Consider the following 13,632-nt stretch of genomic DNA (forward strand, 5'->3'; position numbering starts at 1 on the left):
TAGTCTGAATTTACTAACACTAAAGTTTTAGATGGAATTAAACTATTCAGTAATTGATTTTTAATGTTTTTGTCAATTGAAGCAAGATAAATGTATTTGCAGTTAAATCTTTACAAAGAATAATATGATTTTATTTAATATATTTCATTTTCTAATTCATGCTCTTGTTTCTGCATTAATATACTATATTTTTTTTTTATATAATATATGTATATATATCAGTAATGTTTGTATCCGTGGTATATTTTATAAGCCGCTATTATTAAATTCTACATAAGATCAGATAAGAAAGATAAGAAAAAAAATCATTTGTCATAAACAGATAACATTTTATTGCTGCAACACAAAATCCTTGATTTAAATTGTATTGAAAATATTGGACTCTAAAATTATTTTCAGCATAGCCCATTTTGACATCCAAGCTTTCTTGACTGAGATTAGCCTGACATATCCTTTGTTGAAGAACTCTGCTGCCTGCCCCTTATTCCAATTGGTAACAGTTTAGTAGAAGTCATCATCAGTCTATAAGTGTTTTTGCTTAAACATTTCTTTAATTTCAGGAAAAGAATTAAATCAGAATGAGACTTAATGGAAGGTGATCAAATTTTTCTTATTAAAATTTGAGCAATGTTCAGTGTTTTTTGGAGCATTAGGAAGACATATATTACTGTAGAACAGACACATCCCTTAGTGAGCAGGCAATGCTGACAGTTGATGTAGCTCTTACCGTTTTTAGGTTTGCAATACCTTACTACATTGATGGTTGCTCTCCAACATAGATAATCAGTCAGTAGAATACCTTTCTCATCCCTAAAATTGTTAACAACATAAATAGGAATGTCAGCATAAGTTGACATTCCTAATTGTCAACTTATGTTGTTATTATATGCAGATGGCGAGAGACTTAACCTTAAAATGAATTTTGTATTATGGTTTATTTGTTTTCTAGAGTTTAAAGGAAAAAATCATGTCCAATTTTAATTATTTTTATTTTCTAAATTAATCTGGATCAATGTACTGAGAATTTTTTAAACTGCATTAAACCTTTTCTGAGCAACTTATCTACTTTGCATATGAACTAAGATTCTTTTCTGTATATCAGAAAAATAAAACATGATCTTGTGATTAGTTTGCTGTAAAGTAAAATGTATTTTATTATATTTAGCAGTTTGTTATAAAACTAAGTACACTTCATACTGTAGGAATCAAAATGTTTAAAAAAAAAAGACAGTATTAATTATTTCAGTTTTCATTGTAATTAAATTTACCTTCAAATTCTACTATTGTGAGAGAAATAATACAATTACTGTCACAAATACTGGAATAGTAGTTTCTAGAAGCATAAGTCAACAGACACATAGCATTTAACTTTATATATAAATATAAGCATATCATTATTCTGCTCCTTATCATTAAAATAAAATTAAACATCTAGTAGTTTACATTATATATGTATAATTTTATAAATGTTATGTGATTTCTTAGTAAGAATAATAAAAATAGCAGTTTATTTAACAGGATAATTGCCTAATTGCAGGAAATGTAATGGATGAAATAGTGTAATAAATTTTATGCTTTTGTGTTAAAAATTTACATACATGTACATTTAGGAAATATTTATGTAAATTGTGATGCTTGCACACGTGTGTATGGAATAAAATTCTCTAATAGCCATGAAAAATAGTTATTTCTAGTTAATAAGCCTTAAGTTAAATATTTAAAAAACTATATTATAGGTTAATGACTTTCAAAATTTATATATAACCATTCCCCCTTATTTTTTAATATGGAAAAGTGTTGACTTCGTAAATGTGCAATAAATATAAGTGGAGCTGAAACAATGTTCATGATATGTTTTTATAATCTTTATGATTAGATTAGCTGTGTTAATTAATTTTTATATTTATGTTGGTATCTTATTCACAGTTTGATATAATCTTTAATCTAATCTGTGCTTTAAACTATTAAAAATTTCAGGAAAACCCATATTTTTTTTTTACTTTTGTATGCTGAATGTCTTTCCTTGTGTATTGAAAAGAATTCACAAGCCTGATGACATTAAACCAAAATACTAAGTTATTGAAAAAATTCTTTACATTTTCAGCAATGTTTTCACAATTATTCATGTATTAACATAGGTAATATTTACAGAAACTATACATACCTACTTGGCAGAGTTGTAAAGCCTTTCATCAGGAAGGCTGTGATATTGAATCTTGTTATTATTTATTCTATAAAAAATCTAAAATGTATTCCTTTATCCAGGTTTCATTCTTATAATGATGGCTAAGAAGGTTCTACTGCCTGGCAGGTTTCAACACATAGCCGTCCTCAAACAAAAAAAAAATCAATTTTAATTTTTTTTAAACTAATCAATTTTCTGCCAACCTTTTTTGTCTGCCATACTTCTTTTCTAGTTTTTATCAATTTCTTTTTTCTCTTATACTTAAGCCATTGAAAAAAATTTCATTATACATTTCCAGTTTATTTTTGTATACATTAAAATGTAAATTTTTATTTTTTATTTTTTTTGCTAACATGATTTTTTTCTTTGCAGGACAGTCCGAGTATGGCTAAAACGAGATTCTGGCCAGTATTGGCCTAGTATCTGTCAGTACATGTCTTCAGGTGCTACTGCTGTTAACTACTGTTCAGAGACAAGACAGTTATTTGTTGGTTTAGAAAATGGTACTATATCGGTATGTTTATCTAACCATAATGTATTCAGTTATTTGTATTTTATGGTAATATAGTTATATTAACTTTATAGTATTTTTAAATTATATTTAATCAATTACTACCCTAGAAATATTGTACAGAAAATACTATTTCACTTTCAAAGTGAATGTTTGGAAATTACACTTTAGTTTTATAGCAGCATGGGTTTTTATTAAGTTTTTATATGTATCAAAATCATGCTTTTTAGAATATTTATGGTATTACTGCAAGGGACAATCAAATATGAACTGGATTTTTGTCTTCATGATTGCATAAAATCATGAGTGGGCTGGAACAGAAGTATATTAATGATACCAGATGTAGAGAGGATGGGTGCTCCAGCTGCCTCAGCATTTGCTGGACTTCTCTGGTCAGTAGCATCATATCAGCAAGAGTGTTCCATCATTAGCTTGTTCAATCATTAATTGTGCAACATGACGTGAAGTTTCTCACTAATGAGGATTGATAAGTTACTTAATCCTCCAAAATTTTCACTGAACTGCATGTACCATTGGGGATATGACATTTTCCATGTACCCAAGTCTACAGTTTTGTCAGCAAATTTAAAGGTAAGTGTGAAGCTGTAGAAAATGATTCACTATAGTGTTCAGGGACAAGTATAACAAATGACAATATTCGACTGACCTGCCACCTTACATTTGATGAAATTGCTTTGGAAATGGATAATGGTCACAGAAATGAACATTCCATTATTACAAGCATTTCAATTCTACAAAGTCTGTGTGAGGTTGGTTCCAACACATATGATTCAAAATCAGAAACAAGCTCAATTGGAAATTTCCTAAAGGCTCCTGAATCAATTTTGACAAGTGGGAATAATTTTTTGAAGTGATATATATATAATATATCACTTCAAAAATAAATATGTATATAAAATATAAATAATAAATGTACATATATATATATATATGGATCTTCGGTGTACTCCCAAGTCTAAATTGGTAAATAGGACTAGAGAGCCTGTAGTGAAAACACATCCGTCAGCTGGAAAAGTTCTCACAGCCATCCTTTGGGACAAGAAGGCATATTCTTGTCACTTTTCCTTTACAAACATTGTACTTTGAGTGCCGCTCATTACTGCCAGCTCAGCTCTTAGGGAAAGAAAGCTGACTACAGTAACAAAAGGCACTGTTAGCAAATCAGTGATGTGATTCTTCACAGCACTGCCTGGCCTGATGCAGCTGTTAGCACTCAGTATAAATTGTTTGAAATTTACTAGGAAACTGTAGAATATCCCCATTAAACAATCCAGATTTATCCCTCTGTATGTCTTTTTGTTGGTTATTGAAAGCAGTCATCAATTCTGGAGTTACAATAAAGTAGAGATGTTGATGTGAAACTGGCCCATAACAAATCCTCTTATCATTTATGAGAACAGATCCAAAAGTTCCCCGCACATTAGGAAAAATATGTAGAATGTTAGGGAGACTACATAATAAATCAGTATAACATTTTCCTATTTATATTTTATATTAATAAATTTTAAAAATAAAAGCAATTTATATTTGAGTGGCTCCCTTCCTTGTACAAAGTGACCCTCCCTTGTTGAAATTATCAGTGTGCATTTTGAAGGACATCCTTTGCTTTTCATGTTTGGGAACTCTGGATTAATACAAATGTGATTGCTTAGTATGCTGTTTGTGAATATGTTAGGTTGTGATATAAATTCAATTTCCACTCAGGTTATAATAATAGAAAAATAATGAAATTGTTTAACCTTTTAATGGATTATGTTAAAACTAGATTTCTTTAAGTTTTGTATGTAAGGATCATCAAGTTTTGCAAAATTAATTATAATACTCTTATAATTGTAACTCCTTAAATTGACGCATTGTTAACTTTCTTTTAATATTTATTTTTGTATCATTACGGGTACATCTTTTTTTTACTGGTTATTTGAGTTCTCTTTAGTGTATATAATTTTTACTAATGAAGCTGGTTGGTTTATTTTACTCTCATTTCTGTTGATAAATTTAAAGCGAACCATACTGTTTTTCTATTCTGATTTATGGTAAGTCTTTTCAGTAAAATATTTTTCATCCTTTCTTTTTTTTGTTAATCTTCACACAATGCCAGAAAATATTTTTTGATTTTTACATAAACAAATCTTTACTCTGATTAAAGCATAATAATACATTATATTATCACACATATATTCATTTTTAGTTGTGTAGATAAAATCAAATTTGATCTGCACTGTATTGTTTCCTTTTGTTAGTGTACCCAGTTGTTAATTATCCCTGGTGGTTACCCTAGAGAAAAATCTATAAACCATTAATATAACATTATTAATTTATGTGGAAATGCTCATACAATAGTTTGATTTTGTATCAGGTGAATATTTATTACTTTGACATGAGTATTTTTAAATTTTTTTTATTACCATTCTGAGTTATTGAAAGTATACATTGGTAATTTATTATTTTTTTAAATTATAATTAAATATATGTATTTCTGTAACAAATGTTTCATTCAAATTATTAAAGCAATTCATTAAATAAATGAATTAAAAGTTGTGAAGTAATCCACTTATTTCAGAAGGAAATGCTTCATACTACACTATATTACATACAAGATTGCTTGGTGTTCATAAAATTGTGAGCCGAATAGTGTCCACGATCATGCCCACTATTCTAAATAGTGTAATCCATAGAATAACCTTACATTAAATAAAATGCACTGATTCACTTGTTCAAATGATTATTTAATGTTTCTTTGTTTACTCTTTTACATTTTTAATTAAATTACATTTTTATATTATTTACATTGTTGTTTCATATTTTATAATAGATGAGATTAAATGAACATGTGTGACGTTATGAACGTGAGAGTGAACAATACAATAATATTAATCAAATGCATATATTAACATCAGTTTTACTTAGGCTAACTAAATACACAGCTGTAAAAAATAAGAAAACATGACAGTATCAAAATATATACCAAGAAATATAAAATAAATAACACATGAAACTGAACATAATGCCCACCAAAAAATCAAAAAAGATTTTTTTTTCTTGATATAGTAAATTATCATAAGCAATAACACAATGATAGCATTAACAGTTTTTATCTGTAATCTCAAAATTGTACGTGAAAACAAATAATATATTACATTGATATACATGAATTACAGTCGTGCAATAATAAATAACAATACAAATATTAAATCTACAATTATAAATATTAAATATAAACAATAATAAATATAAAATTAATACAGTATTTATAAATATCATATCATTCATATGTTACAAAAAAAATAGTAATGCACATAGGGTCATTATAAACAAATGAATGCTAGACCAATTCAAACAGTAGTAACATATTCTATGAACATACATAATAATATTATATTAATAATACATAAGTTAACATAAAAATTGTTTTTTTGAAAAAGTATAACATATTATATGCCTTTACAGTCATAAATCATTCTGATTCTTGACTATGAGATCTGTCTATGACTATATCCTGAATAAATATAGGATATGTCTTAAGTGTTGTGTTGTTTATATATGCAATTGCCAGAGCAATCATGATGGCACTGGATATTTTATGCTAAACATTACTATGGATGCATTAATCTGGGACTTCTTCAAATTGTTCTTGGGGCTCAACTAGAATGAAGGTGAATTCAGCGCCAGACTAAGCATGATGCCATTGACGATCTGTACCTAGGATCACTTGGATCTAGGATTTCTTTTAAAAGTGTTGTTCCTGAGATGCCATTGGAGTGAAAGTTGTTGTCAATGGTCATACTAAGCGTGATACCATTGAATATAAAAGTGTACAAGTGATGTCATGGGAACTTAGCCGCATGACTTGATGAATGGATTATCTAGGTGTATTATGAATATAATCTACTGGTGTATATGTATACATGATATGTTTGTGCTTGTACATGTTGAACGTGTGTATATATTGTTTGCATATATGCCTGTGTGTAGTATGCATGTACCTGTAATGCAGTAATCAGTAAAGTGTTCTTAGTCTGTAAAGAATTAAAGTGTAAAAGCAATATGACTATAATATAATTATATTAACATAAGTACACATTATACAAAACATACAATAATCAAAACTTAATACATTAAAAGATTACAATGTACTGAAGTTACAATAACGATTGATTGTAAAGGTATCAGATTAAATGAAATATAATAAATTTTATTATGACCTTAAAAATACGTTATTACTTATCTAAGTAAATATTAAATAACTTAATTATTGGAAACCAGGAGTAAACATAGTTTGTGTACAGGTCTTCTTATTTACCCACCGGGTTTGTATAGTGGTGAACGCATCTTCCCAAATCAGCTGATTTGGAAGTCGAGAGTTCCAGCGTTCAAGTCCTAGTAAAGCCAGCTATTTTTACACGGACTTGAATACTAGATCGTGGATACCAGTGTTCTTTGATGGTTGGGTTTCAATTAACCACACATCTCAGGTGTGGTCGAACTGAGAATGTACAAGACTACACTTCATTCACACTCATACATATCATCCTCATTCATCCTCTGAAGTATTATCTAAATGGTAGTTACCGGAGGCTAAACAGGAAAAAAGTCTTCTTATTTGCCCTTTAGCAGTATTTAAATTCACAACCCTTACCAACTTGTCAGGACCTGAATGAACCTAGGTAACAATAACGTGCTTCCAAAGCATGAGAGCAGAATCCTTGGTGATCAAAACTAGATCTCCTACCAAAATATTATTGAAAGGAAAACACCATTTATTGCTTTGTTGTAGATAATGCAGATAATCTTTAGACCATCTGTTCCAAATTAAGTGAATAAATAAGTTGCCAATGGCCTAAACAATTAATGTCAACCAACTGATAACTGGGCTCAGGCAAAGATGTAAGAGGGCATCCCGTTAGAAAATGACCTGGAGAAAGAGGTTCTGTATCCTTATGATCTGTGGAAACAGCGAACATAGGACGCAAACTGGGAAATGCTTCAATTTGAGTTGGAATTGTTTAAAACTCCTCAAAATTCAGAATTGTCTGTCATATTACATGACGTAATTGAAATTCAGTGCTCTTTATTGTGCTCTCCCATAAACCACCAAAATGGGAAGAAGCGAGTGGTATAAATGACCACTGGATGTTGTGTTAATTGAAAATGAATGTATGTCTGATTTAAAGAATTGATATAGATTGTAAAGGATATTTCTAGCACAGCAAAAGTTAGAGGCATTGTCAGAAAATATTTGAGCAGAAATATCTCTATGTGATATAAATCTCTTTAATGTTGCAATAAATGCTTGTGAAGTGAAATCGGTCACAAATTCTACATATATGGCCTTAGTAGCAAGCCAAATGAAAAGAGCAATATAAGCCGTATTCATGGACTTGGGTAAGGACTATCTCTGCCCGCCATAACGTATTATAATCGGACAATTATAATCTACTGTACAAGCAAAGAAAGATCAAGAGAGGGAGTCATTCTATAATATGGTAGTTGACCAAGTTGTTGGATTTGTGTTGATGCAGTAAACTTAAAACAAGTTAAATATTTATGAATGACTCATGAAATAATTCTTTTAGCATTTAGTATCCAGTACCTTTGACGCAATGAATGGTGTGTTAGCTGTATGCCAGAATGTAGAAGTCTTAATTGTTCAGCAGTAATAATTAATCTGGTGATATTAGCATCTGAGTGTATAATAATAGTTTGCTTTGCATGGTAATATAACAGAGAATGTTGTAGCCTACCTCTTATTCGTAATAAACCCAATTGATCCAAAAATCGATCAAGAGAAATAAGTTTACTTTGTTTAACAATAGTTTAATTATATTTAAGACTGTTTATCTCATTACCAAATTGTATAAATTGGGACTAGCAAGAAAACTGTAGGAGTATGATTTAGTTCTTGTGTAGATAATGGAACAAAAATTCGTTCTGATCGGTTCAACTTAACATTATGAATAAACCGAAGCAAAAACTAAATGTACAGAGTAATGTGTGTAGAGACGAGAACCTTTGACTATAATCAAACAAAACTGTAGACACATTTGACATTGAAATAGTTTTTAGTTTTCCAGTAAACATTCTGGATTCAAGTTAGTTATTAAAAAAGAATTGTAATTATATGGCCAGGATACTGAAGATTGTGAAAGCCAACTCGGACCATGCCACCATAGTGACATATTGATTAATTTATTTGAGAAAAAACTCTAGATAATGTCAGTAGGATTGTCCAAAGACTTGACATAATGCCAATTAGCAACTGCTGTGCTTTGTTTAATTTCAGCATTTCTGTTGCTTACAAATATCTTCCAAATGGATGGCTGCCCATGAATCCAATAAAATGCAATTGTTAAATCTGTTTATAAATATATCTCGTCAACATTTATCTGTAACGCATTAGTTACCTTTATCAACAAATGAGAAAGTAACAAACAAGCACATAATTCCAATCTCGATAAGTTATCTATTTAATAGGGGCCATTCTTGATTTTGAGCATAGTAAATTTGATGAAATTGTATTGTTAGCAAATAATAATTGTATATAAATGCAACCATAACCCCCTTATAGAGGCATCAGAAAAGCCATGTATTTATATTGACTTAATTTTACAATTATTGTTAGAATTTATAGAACGATTTATCTTAAATGATTGAATTGAAGATAGCTGATTATGTAAAGAGAGCCATTGAGATAATGATTTAGGTAATGTTTCATGCCAGTTGATTTTGATTTGCCATAGTGATTGCATAAAATGTTTGTAAGAAAATATAATAGGATCAATAAGTCCTGTGGATCAAAGACACAAGCTATTATAAATAAAATATTTCTTTTATTAAAGATTTTAGTATCATTGAAATGAGTAATTTTGTAAAATAACAAGTCTGAGTTGTTATTCCAAAAAATTCCTATTGTTTATATATATATATATATATATATATCACGTGTGAAAATGTAAAACCATACTGTTGTAATAGTTTAGAGATATCATTTTTCAGTTGAATGGCCTCATTTAAGTTGTCTGCACCTGTAGTAAGATCATCTATATAGAACTCATTTAGAATTACCTCAGAAGATTGTGGATAATTAATTTAATTTTAATTTGCTATTTATGTTAAATATTGTGCAGCTAAAAATGGCACACAAGTTCCAAAAGTTACTGTAAATAAAGCATAATACTTTATTCCCTGATGTGAAGAATTGCACTATAATATGCACTGCAAATTTGAATCATTAGGTGTAACTAAAACCTGTCTATACATCTTTGCTTTGTCTGAAGTAGTGACATATTTATATGTTCTAAATTTAACCGTTACTGAGAATAGATCTTGTTGGACTACAGGACCAACCAATAAAATATCATTAAGAAATAGACTTGTTAGAGGTTTTAGCCAAACCATCAAAGACAACACAAAGCTTAATAATCAGACTGGATGGTTTGAACATGTGATGATGCAGTAAATAGCACGCATTGGATTGTTTAGTTAATAAGTTGTCAGAATTAAGTAATGACATGTGTCCCAAATCTAGATTCTCATGAATGAATGTAGAGTAATCTCTTTTAAGGTTAGAGTCATTAGTTAATCATTTTTCTGATTATAAGAATCTCGTTCGAGCATTAAGAGTCAGCCAATTGAAAGTTGTCAGATTTTCATGGTAATGACACTATGAAATCTACCTTGTTCATTCATGAAACATTGAATTGAAAATGTTTTTTCGCAGTGGAATTTTTATAAGATGAAATGTCAGAATTGATTGCTTCGATCTTCCAAAAATTTTAAATTGTATTTGAAAGATTTGTAAAATCTTTACAAGAAAAGAATGATAAAATAGAATTATTATCTTTACTGATAATAGGAAAACAACTGCCAAGATGTATCCTAGTTTGGGTTTTTGTATAATAGGATATTTAGAATTTCAAATAAATTTCCCAGGGAGAATAAGGCTAAGGTGAAATTGAATTCCAACAAGCACATCAACATTACTTGTCACATTAAAAGGATCTGCCAAAAATAAGTTATTAGGTAGGTAAACTAAGATGTGAAATGTCAAAGGTATATGGTGGAAGACAATCGGTTATGTTTGACAGAACAGCACATTACACCTTAAATGTAAAATCCTTATATAGAGTGCAATGTAAATACAACACTGTATTGAGATTGAGAAAGTGAATTATATATTCCTGTAATGGGAAGATTAATTTTTACAAACGGAAACCCTAACCTTTGGGCAAATTTATATGTACAGAAATTCACTTGATTTCCTGAATCTACAAGACCCGACATGTTCGAATATCACCATGAACATGGTGGCATTTCATATTGCAGTAAACAAAATTATATTTTTGTCTAATTGCAATTTAAGTAAAGAATGGTTGTTGTTATTATCAGACTTATTGTCATTAAATTTAGTTTCAATAAATTCATCCATGTGAACCAAGAGTGTTATATTTCTGAGAACAGAGTTTACATGAATTAGAAGAATGATATTCAGTGATCGAATGTCCTTTATGACAACAATTGGGACAACAATGGTTACGTCTCAAAAAGTCTCTTTGATCATCATTGGATAAATTTAAAAATTCCTTACAAGCATTCAAATGATTATGATTACAAAAAAGGCATTTCTTATAATTAGATTTTTAATAACATTTAGGAGTATTTCCCTTATATTGTTTTTAATATTTGAAGTGAATCCTTTAGAAACTGATTTGGTTGGATTGTTATAACTTTGTCCTTTAGAGACAATGTTTGTTATATTATCTTGTTGAATTGACATACTTGGGTTGGCATTTTCAAGAATTTGACGCCTTGAATCGAGAAATAATGCTAGGAAATCTTGAAAGGTGTGAAACTGTTGAGTTAATAGTTTCTCTTTCCATTTTTTAGAAGTGTTGTGATCTACTTTTGTTGTTATGAATTGAATTACAATAAATTCATTTATGTTAATTGGAATCTGCAGTACTTCTAAAGTACTAACATAAGAAGAGACTTCAATAATAAATCTGGACATGTCCAAATATTCTCCCTTTAAAGAATTTAATTTTAAAATTTATTCGGCATTATGAAAATCAATTATATACTTATTGTCAAATTGCTTTTTTAGTAGCTCTAGTGCTATGATATAATTTTCATTTGTAATGGGCAAATTCTTAACAACTGCCAATGCATCATCCTTCAAGCAAGAATGTAGGTAATGCAATTTTTGTAGATTCGTCAAATCATTTCAACTATGAACAAGGTCATTGAAAATGCTGTAGTAATGGTGCCAATCTAATACATTGCTCTTAAATATATATATATTGGTAAATATTGTCAGATATTGTAATCGATATTCAATGGAACAAAGATTATCTTCAACCTGTATACATTCTGATGAGAGATCATCGTCATCATCAAATTCCGTTTCAAGATGAGATTGTATAATTTCATCTTTATTCTGCAAATCAAGAAGATTTTTCAGTTTGATTTGAAGGGCGTAAGTATCGTCCATTGTGACATTGAAATTATCAATGAATGTATTAATTCGTGATTTAAAAGTCATCTCTATTTTAATAATTGTTTATTATCCATTATAATGAAGTTCTTAATATAAATGAAGTTAAAAAAATAAAATAATATTATGTAAATAGTGGATAGATAAGATGTCATAACCTCATTTCCATTATAAGACGGCAAGTTAATCGAATCCTTTTTTATGTATTACTCTGGTTCCATTTGAAGAACACATATTTAAATCTGCACTGTCACAAATAAATCTTCAAATTCACAGAGGGGGGTCAAAATATTTACAAAATTATGAGTCAAATAGTGTCTGCGATCATACCCACTATTCTAAATACTGTAACCCATAGAATAACCTTACGTTAAATGAAATGCACTGATTCACTTGTTCAAATGATTATTTAATGTTTCTTTGTTTACTCTTTTACATATTTCATTATATTATATTTTTGTATTATTTACATTGTTGTGTCGTATTTTGTAATAGATGAGATGAGATGAACATGTTGTGTGACGTTACGAACATGAGAGTGATCAATACAATAATATTAATCAGATGCATATATTAACATCAGCTGTACTTAGGCTAACTAAATATACAGCTATAGAAAAGAAGAAAACGAAGCAGTAGCAAAATATATCATAAGAAATATAAAATAAATAACATATGGAGCTGAACACTTGGAATGTTAAATTACATATAAAAAAAATATATCATCTGTCTAACGAAATTCATCTATAAAAATATTTTGCCATTAACATTTACTGAAACAAACTATGACATTGTTATAAGTTTATTTGTTTTTGTTATAAGTTTTTGGTAAAACTTGACCTATTTATTGTGAATGATGTAGATTATTCAAGTTTGTCTAGTTAGAAACAGTGCTAGGCAGAAACATCTAGCACATTAATTTTTCCTGTGTGATTTGTTATGAGTTCCTGGAATTGTTGCTGCATTGAACTGATGACTAAATGTATCAGTTACTATTACATGAACAAGTAGGTCTTTATTTTGGTTTGATCTATTTATTGTTATTTATTATGGACAAGTCAGTTATTTTAAGACCTAAGTCAATAAAATAATTTGTAGAATTACAAATCTCAGCTAAGCTGTGGTAGAAAAAAACTGTTATTAAAAAATGTTAATAATCCTTAAACTAAAAGAAAAAAATAATTTTATGCAAACTTTAATTCTGTATTCTTTATGGCAAATGTTCTTTTACCCATGCTGCTACTCTTGCTTCTCATATTTTCTTGCTACTTTTTCCAGAAAACAAAATATGACAAGTAACCAACTCCTATCATTTTGAGACTTGTTAAAAGTTAATTGTGGATGAAAGTGATTTTACAAATTGGTACCTGATGTAAATAGAATTTAGCTAATGTATTTATAGCTTTATTTGTACATTTTTTAAAT

General features: G+C 29.0%; 1 protein-coding gene across 1 annotated transcript in view; it reads left to right on the plus strand.

Moving 5' to 3' along the window:
• The window catches only part of Wdfy2 (WD repeat and FYVE domain containing 2), a 55,492-nt gene that overhangs the window by 13,219 nt on the left and 28,641 nt on the right, over nt 1-13,632 (plus strand). The window contains exon 2 of the mRNA XM_075355396.1: nt 2,558-2,699. Coding sequence (XP_075211511.1) covers nt 2,558-2,699 — 142 coding nt within the window. The remainder of the gene's footprint in view (nt 1-2,557; nt 2,700-13,632) is intronic.

Source organism: Lycorma delicatula, chromosome 2, assembly GCF_047948215.1.
Source record: "Lycorma delicatula isolate Av1 chromosome 2, ASM4794821v1, whole genome shotgun sequence".
Lineage (NCBI taxonomy): Eukaryota > Metazoa > Arthropoda > Insecta > Hemiptera > Fulgoridae > Lycorma > Lycorma delicatula.